The sequence below is a fragment of the Dermochelys coriacea genome, chromosome 27 (assembly GCF_009764565.3).
Source record: "Dermochelys coriacea isolate rDerCor1 chromosome 27, rDerCor1.pri.v4, whole genome shotgun sequence".
NCBI classification, from domain to species: Eukaryota; Metazoa; Chordata; order Testudines; family Dermochelyidae; genus Dermochelys; species Dermochelys coriacea.
Genome location: NC_050094.1, coordinates 8,984,473 through 9,004,857, shown reverse-complemented (window position 1 = coordinate 9,004,857; position 20,385 = coordinate 8,984,473). Strand labels below are relative to the sequence as shown.

Here is a 20,385-nt window from a genome sequence, read left to right as displayed (position 1 = left end):
AGTGTAGGTGTGTGGACTTGGGCTGGAGCCTGGGCTTGGAGAGCCCAGAGCCCTAGCTCCAGCCTGAGCCCAAATGTCTACACTGCAGTTTCCCGCAGCCCGAGCCCAACCTAGCTGATCCAGGCTGAGACTCGGTGCCGCGGGGTTTTTATCACAGTGTAGACGTACCCTCGATGTGGCTGCAGCTGCCCAAGGGATGCTCAGCCGGCGACACCACAAGTATTGAGTGGCTCTGCCAGGGGTGGAGGGCTGGTGGGGAGGGAAAGGGGCAGGGATTGTGCCAGGGAGGTAGCACAGGCCAGGAAGCGGCTGGGGTTGGGGGTGGGGATTGGGATGGGGATGGGGATGGAGATGGGGAGAGATTCCATGTTTCCCTCCCCGGCTGCAGGGACGAACTACGTGCTGCAGCGAGATAGCTGGGACCTGGTCGACCTCTCCTATCCCAACCATGACAACGGCAACATCTACATAGGTACCTTCCGCTGCGTCTGGAAGGGATGTCCTTCCCCCCCACACCTTGCACTCCCCATGTAACAACGGGGGGGGGGGTGGGCAGGGATAGAGAAGGGCACAGGGCCCCAGGAGACCTGGGTTCTAGTCCCAGTTCTGCCACTGTCTCCCTATAGGACCCCATGGCAAGTCAGACAGCCACTCTGTGCCTCAGTTTCCCCAGGTGTAAACTGGCTGTCTGGTTTCCTCATTGTTCCTACGAGGGAGTTCCAATGCGGTGCGGTGGGCCTGGCCTTCCTGCTGGCAAGCCCAGGTACTCCCGGCATCTGAGTCATGCCACTCAGGTCCAGCCTAGCAGGTTGCTTCATCCACTGCTTTTAGCAGGCTGGGAGCCAAAGGGAATCCCGGTCTGATGCCCCTTTCCCCACAGTCAGATGCTGAAATGGGAACTGGAATAGGGAAGCACCTTTAAAGCCCAGACGCTTCCCTGACCCTCTGGGGCTAGCAGTGAAATCTCCCCCTGGGCCAGGAGGATGCTGGCGGCGGTGTCTTTTGTGGGGGCATTTGCAGCCTCCGTGCCATGAGCGTGCTGGGCCTCGGTCCGCTTCCCAGCATCCTCAGCGCCAAACCCACTGCTGCTAATTGTCCCCTTGGCTGTCAGCCTCAGCAGGGAGGCCAAGGGCTGCCTGGACCAGAGACAGCTCATGCCTAGGGTGGGTCCCTCTAGGTCAGAGCGAGGGGGGCAACTTGCCCTGCCGCTAGGCAGTCTACAAGTGCACTGGTGGTACAGAGAGGGCATCAGCTGGCCAGGGGATCAGTCTGGCGGGTCTAAAGCCTATTTAAGACTCCAGGGGGCTTTGGTGCTTTGGCCCACACAACCCTGTCCTCCCATGGGTCCGTTCAGGGTTGGCACCGGTTCTTTGTCCATGCAAAGACTCACACTCTGGGCAATGCAGCTGTCCGTAGCTGCTAGCTCGGGTCCGTCCCAGCTGTGCTTTGCCTGGGATCCCCCCTGCACTGGATCCCCCCAGGTTGGTGATCCCCCACCGCCCCTCCCAGCGAGGGGCCCTGCAGCTCCTAAGGCCTGACACCTGTCCCCACCATGCTCCAGGCTACACGGTCCAAGCCGCCAGCGCCGTCCTGCACCAGAGCCAGGTGACCCTTGTCACTGGAGCTCCCCGCCACCAGCACGCGGGCGCTGTGTACCTGCTGACGGACACCCGCAACACCCTGGAGAAGAGCCTGGTGCTGCCTGGGGAGCAGGTGGGCTCCTACTTCGGGAGCGCCATTGCCCTGGCGGACCTCGATAACGATGGGTGAGCTCTGCAGCCCCGCGAGCAGGAGCGGCCTGGGGAGAGGGGCTCCTCTGCATGACGGAGACCTGCATGGCGTGGTGACTCCACAGGGAAACCCAGGATCTCCATAGCTTTGAGGGGGCTCCATAGTGTTGAGGGGATCTCCACAGCCCATAGCTTGGAGGGGGCCCATAGCTTTGAGGGAGTCTCTGTAGCCAATAGCTTGGGGGGGGAACTTCATAGCCCATAGCTTCGGGGGGGGGGCCAGAGTTTGGAGTTGGGGGGGGCTCTGTAGCTTTGAGGAGAGGGATCCCCATAGCTTTGGGGGGGGTCTCTTTAGCCCTTAGCTTGGGGGATCTCCATAGCTTTGAGGAGGGCCCATAGCTTTGGGAGTTCTCCATAGCCCATAGCTTCGAGGGGGGCCCATAGCTTTGGGAGATCTCCATAGCCCACAGCTTTGAGGGGGGCCCATAGCTTTGGGGGATCTCCATGGCCCATAGATTTAAGGGGGTGTCTCTGAAGCCTGTAGCTTTGGTGGGGGATCTCCATAGCCCATCTCTTTGGGGCGGGGCGGTCTCCAGAGCACTGACCGGGTCTGATCCACCATCATAGTTGTCCTTGGCCCCTGGCCCTGCCGTTGCCCCTTGGCCCTGACCCTGCCCTTCCTGTCCCCATCGGCAGGTGGCAGGACCTGGTGATTGGGGCCCCCTACTACTTCGAGAGGAAGCAAGAGGTGGGCGGCGCTGTCTACGTGTACATGAATGAAGCCGGCCGCTTCCAGAACCAGTCCAGCCTGGTTCTGAAGGGACCCAGCAACTCGGCCTTCGGTTTTGCTGTGGCCAGCATCGGGGACGTCAACCAGGATGGCTTCCAGGGTGCGTGGGGCTGCCCCCCCACTCGGGGGGACGACTTGTGATGGGAGACCTCACTGGGTGTCCGGGGGCACTGGGGTGCCATGGGGCCAGGGAGGTATCAGGGTGGCTCTTGGAAGCGGTAACTGGGAAGGTGTGGGGGGGTGGTTGCAGGGTTTGGGGTGCAGTGGGGTTTGGGGTGCACTGGGGGTATGAGATGGCTCTGGGGTGAGATTAAAGGACTCTGGTGTGGGGGGGTTGTGTGGGTATGGAGGAGCTCAGGATGGTGTGGGGCTTGGGAGCTATGGGGTGGCTCGGGGTAGTGTGGGGGATTCAGGAGGTGGTGTGGAGTTTGGGGGTATGGGTTGCTCAGGGGTGGTGTGGAGGTATGGGTTGGCTCTGAGGTGGGATCAGGGGGCTCTGGAGTGTGTGGGGTTTAGTCTGGGTGTGTGGTGGCATTGGGGGGCTCTGGGAGTGGCATAGGGTTTAGTCAGGGTATGAGGGCTCAAACTTGTATGGGGTTGGGGGGCATGGAGTGGCACTGGGGCTGGTGTGGGGTTTGGGGGGTATGGGTGGCTCAGGGGGTTGTGTGGGGTTTGAGGGATTCAGGGGCTGGTGTGGAGGTATGGGGTGGCACAGGGGCTGGTGTGGGGGTTGGGGTGGTCTGTGGGGTTGGGGGAATGGAGTGCCTCTGGGGTGAACTGAGTTTGGGGTGGCTCATGAGTGGTGGGGATTTAGTGAGGGGCTGGAGATGGCTTCTATGGGGCTGGAGGAGCTGGGGTCTCTGGTGGAGCTTGTCCTAACTCTTTGCCTCTCCCCACAGATATTGCCATTGGGGCTCCCTTCGAGGGCCCTGGCAAGGTCTACATCTACCACAGCAGCTCAGGGGGGCTGGTGGCCAAGCCCCGGCAGGTAAAGGCACCTTGCGCACCCCATGTCCCCCCTAAGGGGTGCTTTGCAAAGGGAGAATTCCATTGGGCAGAGCTAAGTTCTGGCCAGGGAGAGAGATGTGGGGTGTCCCCACTTGGCACAATCCCTCCCCACTCCCCAGCCAGGGAAGCTTTAGCATCAGGAACAGGCTGGAGAATGCTCCCCTCCCTAATCTGTGGGTGGATGATGGCTGTGGGATGGGATGGTCCTAGAAGGGTGGTAGGATGGGGGAAAGGCAGTTGGGATTCCCAGGATGGCCCCAGGGTCCTGCCCCATCCCCACTGAACTGCTGGCCCAGGGGTGCGGGGTGGTGGTGGTGGTCCTGGAGCGGCCACAGGTGACTCCCTTTCCTCCCCTATCCCCCGCCTTGCAGGTGATCAGCGGGGCAGAGCTGGGCCTGTCTGGCATCCAGACCTTCGGGTACTCCCTGAGTGGGGGGCTGGACGTAGACGGAAATTCCTACCCTGATCTGCTAGTGGGGAGCTTGTCAGAACAGATAGCTCTGCTCAGGTAAGGGGGTTTGGGGTTGGGATAGGGCATGCTGCCAGGGCAACCTTTCCCACACAGGGGTAGGCCGGGGCTGGCTTCTTAGGGGTGGGTGCTGTTCTGAGGCTGGTCTCTGGACCCACAAGTACAGGAGGATTGTGTGGGGCTCAGCACGGGGTGTAGTGTGTGTGGGGGGGAGGGGGCTCTGGTGGCATCAGTGGGGATTGAACCTGGGACCTTCAGCAGAGGCACCAGCTGCTCCGCTTGAACAGGATTCAGTAGCAGGTGTAGGTACGGGGTGGAATTAGAGGGGCCCTGGGGGTGGCAAAAAAGGGAGACTGAGGGTATTGCACAAATGTCCCCTAGAGGCACCAGTGGGGAGTTTGCCTCCATGGCCCATTCAGCCCTTTGCCAACCATCAGTCCTAACAGGGACAGGGCTGGTGCCCCAAATTCCTCCATGCTCATGTCACCCAGGCCCCCTCACCAGACAGCAGGCCTCTTTCAGCCACTCCTGTCTTGGGGTGCATTGAAAGCAGGGGAAAGGCTCAATATCCCTCTGCCAGCTCCCTGAGCCGTCTAGCCCTGTACCCCAAGATTTTGGGTCCCCTGAGCCACGGAGGAGCCTTGCGCTGAAAAGGAGCCATGAATGGTGTGATGAGAAAGGAGAATCCCACCACCCAAAACCCTCCACTGTGCCCCCCAAAGCCCACCCCCTGCTGGGGAGCACTGGCTGCTGCAGAGCAGGGTGGCGTCCAGCAGCTCCTGGCGCTGGTGGGCAGAGCTAGCGGTGGTTCCTGGTGGGAGGGAGGCTCGGCTGATCTCTTCCCTTTCTCTGCCTGCCCAGAGCTCGACCTGTGATCAACATCTTGAACAAAACCTTCACGGTGAGCCCCAGCCTGGTGGACCCGGCCAAGTGCACCCCAGACTCCTGGTAAGGGTCCCCCCAAAATCGTCGTCCATGCCCCCCCCGATTGGCAGGGCCCCTGAATAGCGCCTCATGGGGCTAGCTCTTCCTGGACAAGGAAGAGCCCTGCGGTCCCTGTTCCCGTAGCATCTGTGTGAGCTCTGTGTCTGTGGCCAGAGCGAATGGGACGTGTCTGGGATCCTGCCCCATCCTGCTGTCACTGACCCTGGCCTCCTCTCTCGCCCCCACAGCATCCAGGTGCAGATCTGCTTCTCCTACAACCAGAGTGCTGGGGACCCCAAGTACAAGGAGCAAATCAGTGAGTGGGCTGGGGAGGGAGGGGGTGGGTGAGTGTATGTGGCCACACACACCTGAATGAGAAGCAATGGCGGGTGTGCGCTGCAAAGTGAACAGCGGGTTGTATGTGTGTGCACACGCCCAGTGTGAGCAATGGTGTGCATGTGCAATGGTGTGGTGGGACAGCAAGATGCATGGGGAAAAGGCAATTGGGGGAGGGGTTCCCAGGATCCAGGGGGCTGCCCCAACACCATTGAACTGTAGGCATGGGGGCAGGGGGATGCAGCAGCAGTGGGTGTCTCCCTTGCATGCAATGGCGGGTGTGTTCATACAGGAGCACTAGTGTGTGGATGCCTGCAGTGGTGTATATGTGTGTGCACATGTGCAGGTCATGCAGTGGTGTGTGTGCATGTGCGTAATGGTGAGTGTATTTGCATGTGGGCACTGGTGTGTGTGTATTCAGTGGTGCATGTGCACGTTTGCGTGCCTGAGTCATGGGTGTGGGTGCATTTGCACCTGTGTGCACGTGCACTGGTAATGGTGCACGTAGTGGTGTGTGTGTGTATGCAATGGGGGGTGCATGTGTGCACGTGTACTTGTAATGGTGTGTGTCTATGTGTGTGCCCTTGTGCAATGTGAGCATCAGTGTATGTGCATGGCCAGCGTTTGCCCTGTGTCTCCATGGGGCCTGGCTGCCCTACTGCGGGCGGGAGGTATCTCTGAGCCCCCTCTCCCGCCTGCTCTCTCCAGACCTGCTGTACATCCTGGAGGCTGACAAAGACCGGCGCCCGGCCCGGGTGAGGTTTGCCGGGACGCACTCCGCTGTTTACAAAGGCATCTTCACCATGCCAGCCGCCAAGTGCCATGACCTGCAGCTCCTCCTGCTGGTGAGCAGAGGGCAGCGCAGACCGAGTTTAGCACCGGGGAGGGTGTGAAGATGTGGCAACAGGTGCTAGACAGCTGAGTACCTGGAGCTAGCTGTCCCATGGGGCTGGGGCATGGAGGGGCCTTGCAGGATCTGGGAATAAAGAGCCAAGGGAGGGGAGGGTCTGACAGCAGAAAAGCTAAGAACCTCCAGTCTAAATCAGGATTCAGAGTGCATGGGGGGGCCTGGAGGATCCGGCCCCCAGGGAGCCCCAGTAGCTGGGTCTGATCTGCGCTGGCTGGGGCGGGATCACCATTATTGCCGGCAATGAAACCTGCCGTCCTTCCTGCAGGAGAACATCCGGGACAAGCTGCATCCCATAGCTCTGCACATGAACTACTCCCTGGAGGAGAAACCCAGGCGCTTCGAGCTGGGGCCCCACTCCCTCAACGCCTTCCCCATCCTGAATGAGGATCAGCCCCGGGAGAACCACACCGAGGTGGGACAGAGCTGCCGAGCGACAGGGAAGGGGGAAGCTGGGCCGGGCCGAGGGGAATGGCACCTAAGCAGTGCCTGCTTTAAGGGCTTTGAACTTGTTTCCGCTGCAGGCTGTGGGAGGGGGGATGCTTGTGGGGATGGGTCTGAGCAGGGGACTGGGAGCCAGGACTCCTGGGTTCCATTCCCAGCTGTGGCACTGGCTCTGTGTGAGTGGGGTCTGAGCAGGGGACTGGGTGCCAGGACTCCTGGGTTCCATTCCTGGCTCTGACACTGGCTCCATGTGAATAGGAGGGAGGCGTCAACCGCTTGGGTATGACCGACCTGCCCCCAACTCTCTGAGGTCCTGCCCCTTCGTGGGGAGGTTTCTAATGGAAACACATTTCCATAATCCACACTAGCGCTGGGGTGTGCCGCATCCCTGCTAGTAGCCAGGACAACTACAGGATAACGGCCTACTGCTGCTGCTGGTTGATGGAGTGCCTCCCTTAGCGCAAGCGGCCGAGGTCCTGTGCTTTAATGCCGATGGTCTTGGGGTCAGAGCCCGCCAAGCGGGGTGGGTTGCCCCGTGCTGGTTGGGGGCAGCGTGAGTGAATGACCAATGCCGTTGTCAGATTAACTTCCAGAAAGAATGCGGCCTGGACAACAAGTGCAACAGCAACCTGCAGCTGCGGTGCGCCTTCGTCAACGAGCAGAACCAGCCGCTGCCCCGGTGAGAGACGGGCGGAGCCTGCCCTGGCACCATGCCCCCTTCCCGGGCACACGGAGCCAGCTCAAGGCGGGGGGCTGACTCTGCCTAAACAGTCCCCGGCCTGCCCACTGGGGGAAAAGCATCCCTGCCTGAGCCCCGCTTGCTGGCGGGGCGGGGGGTTCCTTTGTGGCTCCCCAGGGGCGGGGAGGGTCTCTTTCCTGGTGGGACCCCGAGAAGTTCCCCTCTTGTAGGGGGATTGCCACCCCCTGCCCATGTGGCTGGGGAGCTGGTGCCCCCGGGCTGAGCGCTGTCCCTTCTCCGGTGCAGGCTGAATGGGACCCAGGTGCTGCAGTACAGCCGTGACGTCCGGAAGTTGCACCTGAGCGTCAACGTCACCAACGCCCCCTCGACGGGCACCAATGGCGAGGACGCCCACGAGGCCCTGCTCAACATCACCGTGCCCCCCGCCCTGCTGCCCTCCTCCGTCCGGCCCGTAAGGAGCCCCCTTCCCCTGCTGCCCGCCCTGCTCGGTCCGCACTGAGGGGGACGCTCCCCCTGCTGCCATGGCATCCTCCCCCCTCCCCTCCTCTGTGCCAACCCCTCTCCCCGCTTCCTCCTCTGTGCCTACCCCCCCTTTCCCTCCGGCAGCCGTGCCCCACCCAGGAGCATGCTGAGGAGAGAGAGCTCGGGACTGGGCCCAGCCGGGTAGGATGCAAAGTGTGTGTTGCGGAGGGGTGGGGGGTGCACCAGCTGTCCACCCAGCCCTGAAGGTGGAGGAGCTCCCTGTCTGTCCGTCCATCTGAGCCCCAGATCAGTTTCTGCAGTGGAGAGAGGGGGCCTGTGTCCCCAACTGGGGCCAGTTAGCACTGTGGCCGGGGGGCAGGCAGCCTGGAGGCCAACACCCTGGGTATGGGCTGGGGGGTGGGATATGGGGCTGGCGTTCCCTTCTCTCAGTGCACTGCTCCCAGGATGGGGTTGGTGGGTATCAAGGTCCAGGGTCAGCCCTCTGGTGAGTCCTGCTCCCAGATGGGGCAGCTGCTTCTCAAGTAGCTGGGGGGGGTGTCTTTCTGGGCTGTGGGGGTTGGCAGGGCACAGGGATGGGGCAGGAGGCGCTCAGATGGGGGATGGGGAGGTTTCTCTGTGGCGGGGCTGGGCTCAGGGGCTGAGCGGATGGTGACACCCCCTTCCCCTGATCGCCCCACAGAGCGGTGCCTGCACCTTTGAGGAGACGGTGCTGTGTGATCTGGGAAACCCCTTCAAGAAGAACCAGAGGGTGAGCGGTGTCTGGCCCCCCATGCCCCAGCTCAGAGGGCAGAGTCCCGTGGGGGTGGGGCAGGGGGGCACCGCCAAGTGGGGTGGCCTATGGGGCTAGGACAAGAAGCCTGGGGGAGGGCATGGCAGCCTGTGGGCACCGACCACCTTGGGACTCTTGCAGCGTGGGTGGGTGCCAGGTGTCCACGGCCCCCATGATGGGTGATCACTGGGCATTTCAATGAGAACTGAGATTCCGCCACCCCAGGGGTCTGTGGCAGGGGGGTGGGGGGTCCCCAGCCTGGTTGGTAAAGCCCGTGCCAGGCACGGCCCCACGGGGACCTGACCTTGCAGCGCTCTGTCCCCTCTGGTGCAGGCAGAGCTGATCATCACCTTCGAAGCCATCGGCATCACCCTGGACACCCGTGAGGTCATGGCTCAGCTCCAGCTCTCCACGTGAGTCACCTGGAGGGGCGCAGGGGGTGGGGGGTCCATCTGCAAGGGGGAGGGGTGCTGGATGAGTGAGTTAAACCAGCTTGGGAAGCAGCTCAGCTGGCAGGAGAGAAAATAGGAAGCAAGGCCAGGCCTTTCCATAGTGAAGAATCAACCCCCCTCACGCCCCCCGCAGCACTTTGCCATCAATGCCCTGGGATTACTTCGCTTGCTGCAGAAAGGCAGACACCTCTGGGGCGGAACGGGGCAGTTAATTAACAGCGCGTAGCAACATCATGCAACAGTCTCGGAAAGGAAAGGAAAGTGAATGCTGTAGCCAGCTGACACGGCAGGCCAGGTGGAATGCAGCTCCCTGAGTTATGCCGGGACACCGGGGTGTTCAGAAGTGCCATGGGGTCCTTAATGAGCACAAGGAGTCAGGACCAACTTTGAAAAATTGCACCTACAGCGTCCCCTATCCCTGTGCTGGAGAATTGGAGTCCGCGCAGAGTGACCCCTCCTGAGCCACCCACACCGTTCCCTGCAGCGTCAGCGCCCCTTAGAGCCGCTCTGGGGTCAGCATTGGCTCAGGGCAGAGAGCGCCCCCTACGGGCTCTGAGGCTGATGGGGTCTGGCTGAAGAACCTCGTGTGTGTCTGTGTCTCTGCTCCGGGGCAGGGAGCGAGGTACAAACTGCCCCATGATGTTATTTCTGCCCTGTCTCGGCAGGCTGAGTTACCAAGAGGATCTGCAGCCAGTGTGGGCCGAGCTGCAGGTGGACTACACCGTCCAGGCGTCTCTCACCCTGTGCGTATCTCTGGGGCTCATGCCCCACTCGGTTCAGCGGGTTCTTGGGTCCCCGAATTCCAGCCCCCGGGAGGCACCTCTGTCTCCAGTGAGAACTGGGTGCAGGGACTGTGAATTGCGGGTGCTGGGCCCCACATCTCGCCAGGCTCAGGGGCTGGCGCCCCATAAGGAGTCTGGGCAGGGGTTGGGGCTGCATAGAACCGAGAGGCCTAGCCCAGGAGTGTGGTTCCTCTACAGCTGCATCCCATTGATGAAGAGACCCTGGGTACCCCCAGGCATTGCTCCCATCTACCCAGCCTGGGCTGCTCTTGGGTCTAGGCCCTCTATGCCCAGCTTGGGCCCACTCAAGGCCTCCCCCACGCCCAGCCCAGCCCAGGGCCCCGCAAACCCAGCCTGCAACTTCCAGCTCTGAACCTAGTTCATGCAGACCCCAGCAAATCACCCCTTCCTACACCCCACGTCCCCTCCCCCAGCAGGAGTCTCCCCTGCCCTGCCCCGCTGACCCCAGCTGCTCTCCTCCCTGGCAGGACATCCCCGCCCCTCCAGACATCCTTCAGCGGGAAGGTGATGGGGGAGTCTGCCATGAAGAGCGAGCTGGATGTGGGGAGCCCGGTCAAGTTCAATTTCCAGGTATGGAGGCTCCCGATGGGGAAGTGTAGCCGGGGGAGAAGGCGGTGGCCCCGTCCCAACTGGGCTTTGCATTGCAGGTGAGCACCAAGGGGGAGTCTCTGGGCTCTCTGGGCACCATCGTCCTGGGCTTCGAGTGGCCCTACGAAATCCACAACGGCAAGTGGCTGCTCTACCCCACGGAGATCCTCATGAGCGACAACGGGGGCCAGCCCTGCCAGCCACCAGGGGGCGTCATCAATCCCCTCAACCTCACCGTGAGTCAGGCTCGGTGGCCCCTGCTCCCTGCCCGCCGGCGTGCCCTCTCCCTCGCCTTTCATTCCTCTTCTCTGGCTCGCCCTTCCCTGCCCTGCCCTGCCCTGCCCTGCCCTGCCTCTCCCCACCCCGCAGCTGCACTTCGCTGCACTGCACCGGCACCCGCCGCCCCGTGGGGAGCAGCGCCAACCCAAAGTGTCGGTGGGCAGCAGTTAAAGGCATGGCCTGCAGCCAACACCGCCCTGGAGACTCTGCCCTGGAGACCTCCTGCAGAGGGAGTCAGGCCAATGGTTCCTGTGTCCTCTGCCCCAGAGAGGTGGGGGGCCAGCTAGGTGGACTCTGAGCCCCGGTGAGGGGTCACCAACCCGTGCGCCCTCTGCCCTGCCCTGCGTCCTCAGGTGCGGGAGCGTGCTCAGCCCTTCATGAGGTGCAGACCCTGGAGGAGTGTAACCAACTCCCTTCCTTTCCAGCTCCTTTCCGGCTCTGCCCGGCAGAAGCGCGACCTGGAGACGGTGCCGCAGGCCGATCCCCCCGTCACCCTCGCCACGTCCAAGAAAGCCAAGTCGGAAACATTGCTGGTGAGTGCTGGTCTCGTGGCAGCTTCAGCCCGGCCCCAGAGGAGAGCTGGGGTCCCTGGTAGTGTCTCACTATTCACGCACCCAGCGCAATCCATAACCTGTCCTTCACAGACCCCAACTCCAGAGACAATGACTGTGGGATAGACCCCAGCTCCGCCTGCTCCAGAAGCCTAAGAGCTCAGGGGGAATCTCCGCTAGCTGGTGGCAGTGTGAGACCTATGACACGTGGTTGAGTAGTTCTGATTGTGCCCACTAGAGGGCAGTTGTCTCCCACAGCCAGTTGCATGGGTTACAATGGTGTGGTGTCAAAGAGTGTCAGCTGATCAGGCCTGTAATTGATCGATGTTCTGCACATGGTGTTGGGGCGTAATCGTTCAGCACTGATTAATTTCAGAAACTCCCCCACCCCAACTTCTCTTCACAAGCTCCTAGCCCAGCCTGGAGAGGGCATTACTGTCTGGGTGAGCTGCTCTGACACGGAGACGCTTCCCCTTGGGAAGACCCTCCTATGTACATCCGCCTGGACCCGCCCACTAACACGCCGGCTTCTTTTGTTTCCCGCCCCCAGAGCTGCTCCAAGGGGTCGTCTCGCTGCATCTGGTTCCAGTGCCCCATCCAGGACTCCAGGCACATGACGACCGTCAGCGTCCGAGCGCGGGTGTGGAACAGCACCTTCATTGAGGTCAGCACCAAACTGCCCAGGGTCCCCTACTGCTCTGGGAGGGTGGATTTTATCAATGGGGGGGGGGTGGAAACCGGTGATGAGATATTTAAAATTCATGAAAGACGGAGTCACACTAAGCACCATTAGTCAGCGGAACTCATGGCCACAAGATAAAATTGGAGCCAAGAATTTAGCAAAATTACAAGAGGGCTTGGCCATTTATATGGGTAGCAGGAGTATCCCTATAAACGCTAAGAAACTCAGGTTTAAGCTAATCTTGCACAATCAGGATGAGAGCAGGGTGGCAGGCAGATTGCTCTACATCAGCCCGCTGCAGGGGTTTCTTGCACCTTCCCCGGAGGCAGCTGGTGCTGGCTGCTGTCAGAGATGGGGTACTGGGATGGATGGTTGGTCCGGCACTGCCGGGGTTCCTGTGGTGCCAAGCCCCTGTAGGCCGCTAGCTGGGATATTATGGAGGGTAGGCAGTGACCAGACACTGCATGCAATGAGTTGGGAGGTCTCAACTGGGTTCCTAGTGGCAATGGCCACCCCTCCATCCCGTACTCCAGCTGGCATCGCTCGTCCCCATTCCCAGCAATCTCTGCAGCGGGGCCGAGGGCAGAATGAGCCAGAGGAACTAACTTGCCTCTTGCCTGGGTTGGCCCCTGGGGGAAGCTTGGCCAGGCAGTATCTGCTCCAAGGACAACGCTGGGCCCTGCACCAAGGTGGGGGGGGGGAAGGATGCGGGGGGGCTGTGTTAAAGCGGAGCTACACTCCTGGCCCAGGTTACAAGCCGCCCCATTTCACGCTCCCCACCCTCGTCCCGTCCCCCCCCCCGGCCTCCACAGGAGTTCAGTGACTTCGACCGTGTCAAGGTGGATGGGCTGGCGACCCTGTTCCTCAAGACAAACGTTCCCACCATCAACATGAAAAACCACACGGTGCGGGTGAGTCAGCCCGGATTGCTCCCTTCTCTGGGTGCAGGGCATGTGTCTGCCTGCTCGCGCCTCCGGCTGGAAGTGGCGGGAACTGGAGTAGCTGGGAGTTCCCCCCCCGCCCATAGCCAGTGTTTCTGCACCATCCCCAACAGCGCCTCCTTCTGGAAGTGGCTGAAACTGGAGTAGCTGGAGTTCCCCCCCGCCCATAGCCAGTGCTTCTGCACCATCCCCAACAGCGCCTCCTTCTGGAAGTGGCTGAAACTGGAGTAGCTGGAGTTCCCCCCCGCCCATAACCAGAGCTTCTACACCATCCCCGACAGCACCTCCGGCTGGAAGTGGCTGGAACTGGAGTACCTGGAGTTCCCCCCCCACCCATAGCCAGTGCTTCTACACCATCCCCGACAGCACCTCCTTCTGGAAGTGGCTGGAACTGGAGAAGCTGGGAGTTCCCCCCCCCACCCATAACCAGTGCTTCTGCACCGTCCCCGACAGCACCTCCGGCTGGAAGTGGCTGGAACTGGAGTACCTGGAGTTCCCCCCCCCACCCATAGCCAGTGCTTCTACACCATCCCCGACAGCACCTCCTTCTGGAAGTGGCTGGAACTGGAGAAGCTGGGAGTTCCCCCCCCACCCATAACCAGTGCTTCTGCACCGTCCCCGACAGCACCTCCGGCTGGAAGTGGCTGGAACTGGAGTACCTGGAGTTCCCCCCCCCACCCATAGCCAGTGCTTCTACACCATCCCTGACAGCACCTCCTTCTGGAAGTGGCTGGAACTGGAGAAGCTGGGAGTTCCCCCCCCCCACCCACCCATAACCAGTGCTTCTGCACCGTCCCTGACAGCACCTCCGGCTGGAAGTGGCTGGAACTGGAGTAGCTGGAGTCCCCCCCCCCCGACCCATAACCAGTGCTTCTACACCGTCCCCGACAGCGCTTCCGGCTGGAAGTGGCTGGAACTGGAGTAGCTGGGAGTTCCCCAGCCCCCATAGCCAGCTCTCCTGCACCACCCCCAACAGCGCCTCCTGCTGGGAGAGGCTGGGACGACAATAACCAGGAGCTCCCCACCCCCCAGCCAGGTGCACAGTTGTGCAGCTGCCGTTCCATCCTGTCTGTTCATTGCGTTTGGCTCCCAGTTCTTCGTGGACATCGACTCGGAGCTGGTCGAGGAGCAGCCGGTGGAGATCGAGCTGTGGCTGGTGCTGGTGGCGGTAGGGGCAGGGCTGCTGCTGCTGGGGCTGATCATCCTGCTGCTGTGGAAGGTGAGAGGGGCTGCAGTTCCCTTCGGAGCACAGGGCGGGGGGTGAGGGATTCCTGCCCTCCGTCTAGGCTGATATGGAGCCGCTGGGAGTGAGTGATGGAGCTGTGGGAACAGCGCTGAGGGCTGGCATGCTCAAGGCACTGGTGGACTACGAGCCCTGCAACCCGGTGACTACACCCGTAACGCATTCCAACGCCCCCAATTTCAGCAGCATGAGGGCCCTTTAGAAAGCTGCTTCTCGAGAGATTCTCAGCCTAGAGAGGTTCAGGCTGAGCTGGCGACCCCGCAGTCTTTCATCGTGAAGGGTCCTGGAGTCCTTTGCAGACGACACACAGAGATCTCTTTGCCCGCCACTGAGATGCAGCCACCTCTGGGGTGGATCGTGGCTGCTGTTTAACAGCACACAACTAGGGTGTCAAACAGGATGCAGAAGAGCATCAGAAGGGGATTTAGGGAGACTGACTGTATTTACCCCAGGTGGAGTGGGGTTAACGCCCCACTTATATGAGGCGTCATGGAATGGTTGGTAGTCGGGAGCCTCTGCTTTATGCCAGGGCTCAGTGAGAACAGCGCCCCCTATTGAATCACTAGCATCACTCCCTGCAGCAGCATCTGAGCTATTCCTTGGAGCTCTCTGTTCCACCCCTGCTTAGCTTGACTGGGTTCTAGCAAATTGGGATAAACTGCCATTTTTGGGGGTGGGGGTGAGGAAGTTTTGGGCTTCTCTCAACCCCTGCTGCCTCTGGGGCTTGTCCAGCGTGCGTTCGGAGCAGGGAGTGCCGTGAGTCTCCCCTGGGACCGGTTGAGCTGTGTGAATTCCCCCGTGGGATTGCACGTCTGGTGTTCCGGCTGTATTGTTTAAATACAGTTCAGTTTTGGAAAGCGGCTTCTCCTCTCTCGGGGATCACGGCTGATGGCTTTGCAAGATAGCAGCCCTGATTCTGGGCGGCATAGAGGAGCTGGAAACCCCAGAGATCACCCCAGCTAGGGGAATCCCCCAACACTGCTGCCCTGCTCTCTTCCCAGCACTAGAATATGCTAGGTACATGCTCCAGGGATGGTCTGGGTGTGGCCGCATTGCCGTGAGCTCCAGCTGTTCTCGGCTGCACGATGGTCCCTTTGGGTGTAAATTAGAGCAGTCCCATGGGCTGCTCTACCTTATCCCACCAGCCCCAGAATCCTGGAGGTTAAAAGGTGGTGTAAAGCCACCTTTGCCTCCACTCCCACCCCACTGGGCTGCTCCAAATTCTGGAGGGGGCCCTGGGGAAGACCCCTCCTAACCCTGCAAGTGCCACCTGGGGATCTGAGAGTCAAGCTGTTTTTTTTTTCCCCTTCAGTTGCACAGTAGGAACTTAATTGATGATGCATGATCTGGAATAGAATCCGGATTGCTTCTTCCACTCCACTAGGCTAGCGGGAGCGAATGGGTATTTCAGGCATCACGGGGGGAGCAGATCAGGTGAGTCAGAAGGTGCCGTCTCTCAGAGCAGAGTTCAATTGAGCTTGTTCAATGGGAAGCCGAAATGACCCAGCTGATTAGGAAGTACGTCCATATCCTAACCCGCCTCCCCCATCAGGCTCTGCTACGCAGGGTTCCCATAGCCCTTTATCAATCGATACACGCAAGAGATCAGCCCATCTGCCACTGAGAAGCAGCCACCTGTGGGCTGGAGCCTTTCCTCCCAAGGGATTCCCCGCCACCCATTGCCCCTGACCGGTGTCACCTGCTTCCTCGTAGTGCGGCTTCTTCCGGAGGGCGAGCACCCGCGCCATGTACGAGGCCAAGGGCCAGAAGGCGGAGATGAAGATCCAGCCGTCTGAAACGGAGCGGCTGACTGATGACTACTAGCTCGGGGCTGCCCCTTTGCCCTGAGAACCCACTCCATCCTCTTGGTAATGACCGGGGGGCGGGGCAACACACAAAGGGGCAGGGCCTATGGGATATTGACTTCTCACTTCCTCCCTGTCTCTGTCATGCCTTCCCCTATTAACCCTTTCCCTGTCTGGGCTGCATCTCTCCATTGAGGGGCCCACTGAGTTTCTATTGCATCTCTGTGTGTGGTCTGGTCTGATACCCTCGCAGCCAGGGAACAAATCATCTGACTGCACTTTCGTTGGCATGCCCCTAACCCTAATCCCCCTCTGCTTCTCCCTGGCTCCCCTCCACTGCAGCTGGATTCTGCACAGGCTCCACGGGGCGCAGAGTGTGAGAGTGTGTGTGTGTGTATCCACTGTTCCACTCGGTTGGCTCCAACCCACATTTGCGATTGTCTCGCTCTTTGCTAGCTCGGGATCTGCCCCGAGGGCCCTGCCGTATAAGCCCTGATGGTGCAAAAGAGGAGTACAGCACCAGACCTTGGGGGGGGGGAGGGAGAGGGTGCTGCACATTTGTGGCACCACGTGACCATTTGCACGCGTTGCACGGCTGGATTAGTGATGCCGAAGGGGCATCGCCACCCTGGTGCCTGACGCGTCACTATTCCTCACCTGTGTGGTGGTGCGGGCTGAGCCTTGTGCGTGGGACAGCGGCACCAGTGGGCAGCGTCAGAAGAAACCCGAATCAAGAGAAGGGTAGAACAGTGGCCCAGGATGCTGCTGTGACACTAGGGGGCGCTGATGTCGAATGAGGGAGTCGGGGTCTTCCCATGAAGGACCAAACCGCCGCTGACTGCCCAGGGGATAGAACTGCAGACGGGAAGGAGAACCAGCAATTCCACGCACGCCGTCCAGCTGTGGCTGTCTGTCCTGCCGTTTAACTAACGCTAATGTCTGTCTCCCCCTTTCCAGCGTCACTGACCAAATGTTTCTCAGAGCAGCCTCTGGATTCTGTTGTGTCTCCTGCTGGGGAAAGAGTCAAAGTCTGTCTCCGTCTCTCTTTTCTCATTTGCTCTTGTTCCTTTTGTTGTTGTTGTTTCTATTTTTCTGATCTTTTTCTTTCTCTCTTTTCTTTGGTCTTTTTCTCCCTTTCATCCCTCTGATTTCATGCTCATTTTTCTCTCTGATCTTGCGTGCTCTCTCTGATTTCCTTCTGATGTTTCTCTGATTTCTGTCCCTGATTTCTCGCTCCCTGACTGATTGATTTCTCTCTACCTCTCTGATGTCTGTCCCTGATTTCTCTTTCTGATTTCTCTCTCCTTCTCTGATTTCTGTCCCTGATTTCTCTCTCCTGCTCTGATTTCTGTCCCTGATTTCTCTTTCTAGTTCTGATTTCTCTCTCCCGCTCTGATTTCTGTCCCTGATTTCTCTTTCTGATTTCTCTTTCCCGCTCTGATTTCTTTCTCTGGCCATTGAAGTTTGATGCTAACTTCCGTCCCTTTCCTCTCCCCTCTGCGCAGTGCAACTTCTTCAAGCGGACCCGCTATTACCGGATCATGCCCAAGTACCACGCGGTGCGAATCCGCCAGGAGGAGCGCTACCGGCCTGCTGACGGCTTCCTGCCCCGGAAGCACAAGAAACACTGGGTAACAAACTGGCAGGAGTCGGAGAAGTACTACTGACCCCTCCCTCCCTCTCCCGCCACCCCGTCTGCTCGGCTTGCACCATGACCACGTCGCTGTTGTGTGTAACTAGCCCAGGGACCAGCCCCCTGTCAGCGAGGGACATGTTATTTATCCTAAGTTATACCGCATAGAACGGCAACCCCAAAGCTTTCTCGAGGGGCCTGGGAGCAGCTGTGCAACACGAGACCTGGCAGTGGGAACACGAGGGGCTATTTGTTTTGCACAAATGGATTATTTCACACATATAGACACACTTCTGCCTGGGCCCAATTGCTGTGTGTTCGGTCTGGGCCCCAGCCCTCACCCCGTCCCCAGCTCTCTCATTCTCTGTCACGCTCGCGTGTACTGCAATGTGCCTCCTTACGCACAGACAGTGTGTGGTCTTGCACATCCCCTCGGGATCTTGGCCGTGCACTTATGCACACATGGTTGAGTCTTACCCAATGCTCTTGGGTGCACAGAGCATTGCTTTGCCTACCCTTTCCACACACACACATGCACACACACACACACACGTGCACCCATACATGCAGAGATGATCTCTCGTGCAATCAAGTCCCCGCACACACTTGGACGCCTACAGCATTTTGGTGTGGGTTGTGTCAAGACCCCGAGACGCCCACGAACCACATGACACTCCCACTACTGTCCCATGCTTGCCCACAGATGACTAGTGCATGGAGCATGCTCCTCCTCCTGGATCCGTCTGCATGCATGGCCCCTCGTGCACAGACTCACTTGTATCCACAGCCACATGAGTGAATCGGTGCAGTACACAGCACTCGCCCTGACCCATGCAGTCTTTGATGCACGTTCATGGTCGCTGCTTCTCCCCGGCACACGCCAACGCCCGCACTCAGCCGCCGGCACTGGCCCTGGCGTTCTGCACCCAGACAGAAGAGGGGAAGTGGCTCCCATACTTGGAACCCCCTTATCATGTAGGGGGATGAGCCAAGGCAATCCCTTAGCCTCATCACGGCCCCCTCCATGCACCACACTGGATGTTTTGCCACTGGAGTTTCTTATGCAAGAGCTACTGGTACCTTTCCCTGCTTGTCCCCTGGACGTTCTTTGTTGGGGTGAGGAGCCGTTGTTTTCCGATTGTTACTGGGGTACAGCTCATGGCGAGCCATGCTTTTGGTTTGGGAAGGGTGGACGTTGTGGGGGGAGGCAAGGGCAGGCTTTGTCAACCCTGCGGGATGGTCCCTCCCCATTGACTTGCAAGTAGCAGGTCTCGGCTCCCTTCCAAGGATGGGACAGGTAAGGGCTCTTTTCAGCCGAGGCTTTGCTGTGTAATCAGCCGGATGCAGGGGTCAAACACTGCCTGATCTTTATTGAATCCTCTGAAGGAACAGACTCTGGGCCCTGTGCACCCCAACTCCCTCCCCCACAAGGCTGCAGGCTGGGATCTCGCTTTGAGCCTTAAACTGCAGGGGCTGATTTGAGTCTACTGCAACCTTGATTGCTGTGGGGCGTTATGCCCCACCTGCTGACCTCCCCCCTCCCCCCCCATTAGCCCTGCTGGAGCCGATGCAACTATAGAAGAGTCTGCTCTGCATCCTGCTGAATCTGCCCGTGTCTAGGGAGGTGCTGCTAAGTGGGGGGAACCTCACAGCTCTTTGTAGCTGCAGCACCAGCTTCCTCCCCTTCATGGTCCCCAGTTTCTGGTGGCTGGATCTGCTTAAGCCTAGAGCCGGTGGTCTCCACTCCAGCTACTCCTAGGGAGTAGCACAGAGCTTGACCCCAGGGGTCCTGCAACAGGAAAGGCCTGGCATGGGATGTTTTCACAGGGTTACCGCTGATCCTGCCCCAGTCAGCAATCTGCTGCCCCCACGTGGCACCCTCAGCTTGCTGCAGGCATCACCGGGCCTCCCTTTCCCGTCCCAACCGTGCAGCTGAGTTTTCATGCTATAGGTCCATCAGCTGGAAGGATCCACGGGCATGAAACGTTTCATTCCCAGCACTCCCTAGCCACTGGGCACGTTCCACTTGTGTGCTCTTGCTAGGGGGCATTCCTGCAGGCATTACACAATGCTTTAATTGGGAGGTGTCACCCTGGTTTACAGTAAAGGAATCTGCAAGAATGGGAGTTTCCTACGCTGACCACTCTCTGACACTCCCTCTGTGCCCTCGGCTGGGGGTGTTAAATTATTAAGTGTATATTTGGGGTTTTTTTGCTGTTGATCACTGGAGTTCGTTTCTTTTATGGTACTGGAGGTCTGGAGTCACTGCGCCTTGATGTGAATATGCTTGAGCGGTTATGATGGTGTCAAATAAAAATTGCTCCTTGATTTGTAACATGCAGTTTCCTACAGTCCACCTTCCACCCACCCCCCAGGGTTAAACCACAGAGGCACACTCCGGGTATTCACCATACATAGCACTTTTCATCAGTAGATCTCAAAGGCTTTACAAAGGTGGTCAGTTTCATTACCCCATTTTACAGAGAGGGAAGGTGAGTTGCTAGGAGCAGAGCTGAGACTAGAACCCACCACTCCTAGGTGCTTATTCATGGTGCTTCCTATTAGGCTATCCGGCCCATCCCTACCAAGCACCTTCTGGACTATAAATAGAGCTTTAGGTTGGCAGAAAGAGGGTCTCAGGACACCAGGTCTGATACTTCTCTGGCTTCTGCCAGCACAAAGCCAGAGCAATGGTGTCTAATTTACAGCCTCTTTTGGAACTGGGTTCTAGGCTAGGGCGTACATGGTAAGACTGGGCAGCAAAGGTGGGTTGTTGATTAGCCTGGGAACCAGGGAACGCCAGGGTCCGTCAGCGGCCAGCTGCCTCAATAAGGAACCCTCCTTTGGA

General features: G+C 59.5%; 1 protein-coding gene across 2 annotated transcripts in view; it reads left to right on the top strand.

Annotated features, from left to right (window-relative positions):
- Window positions 1–19,872, top strand: part of ITGA3 (integrin subunit alpha 3) — a 44,729-nt gene extending 24,857 nt beyond the window's left edge. Inside the window, exons 5-26 of one of the 2 annotated variants that reach the window (XM_038385784.2) lie at window positions 389–472; window positions 1,562–1,766; window positions 2,427–2,620; window positions 3,420–3,508; window positions 3,900–4,036; window positions 4,859–4,945; window positions 5,170–5,237; window positions 5,966–6,102; window positions 6,433–6,579; window positions 7,190–7,287; window positions 7,594–7,759; window positions 8,471–8,539; window positions 8,894–8,973; window positions 9,678–9,755; window positions 10,283–10,385; window positions 10,463–10,639; window positions 11,108–11,215; window positions 11,784–11,897; window positions 12,728–12,826; window positions 13,950–14,075; window positions 15,813–15,967; window positions 17,410–17,552. In XM_038385784.2, the coding sequence (XP_038241712.1) occupies window positions 389–472; window positions 1,562–1,766; window positions 2,427–2,620; window positions 3,420–3,508; window positions 3,900–4,036; window positions 4,859–4,945; window positions 5,170–5,237; window positions 5,966–6,102; window positions 6,433–6,579; window positions 7,190–7,287; window positions 7,594–7,759; window positions 8,471–8,539; window positions 8,894–8,973; window positions 9,678–9,755; window positions 10,283–10,385; window positions 10,463–10,639; window positions 11,108–11,215; window positions 11,784–11,897; window positions 12,728–12,826; window positions 13,950–14,075; window positions 15,813–15,923 (2,477 nt within the window). In that variant the 3' untranslated portion in view covers window positions 15,924–15,967; window positions 17,410–17,552. Of the gene's footprint in view, window positions 1–388; window positions 473–1,561; window positions 1,767–2,426; window positions 2,621–3,419; window positions 3,509–3,899; window positions 4,037–4,858; window positions 4,946–5,169; window positions 5,238–5,965; window positions 6,103–6,432; window positions 6,580–7,189; window positions 7,288–7,593; window positions 7,760–8,470; window positions 8,540–8,893; window positions 8,974–9,677; window positions 9,756–10,282; window positions 10,386–10,462; window positions 10,640–11,107; window positions 11,216–11,783; window positions 11,898–12,727; window positions 12,827–13,949; window positions 14,076–15,812; window positions 15,968–17,409 lie in introns of both variants that reach the window. The other variant, XM_038385783.2, reaches the window with a different exon arrangement.
- The last annotated feature ends 513 nt before the right edge of the window (window positions 19,873–20,385 follow it).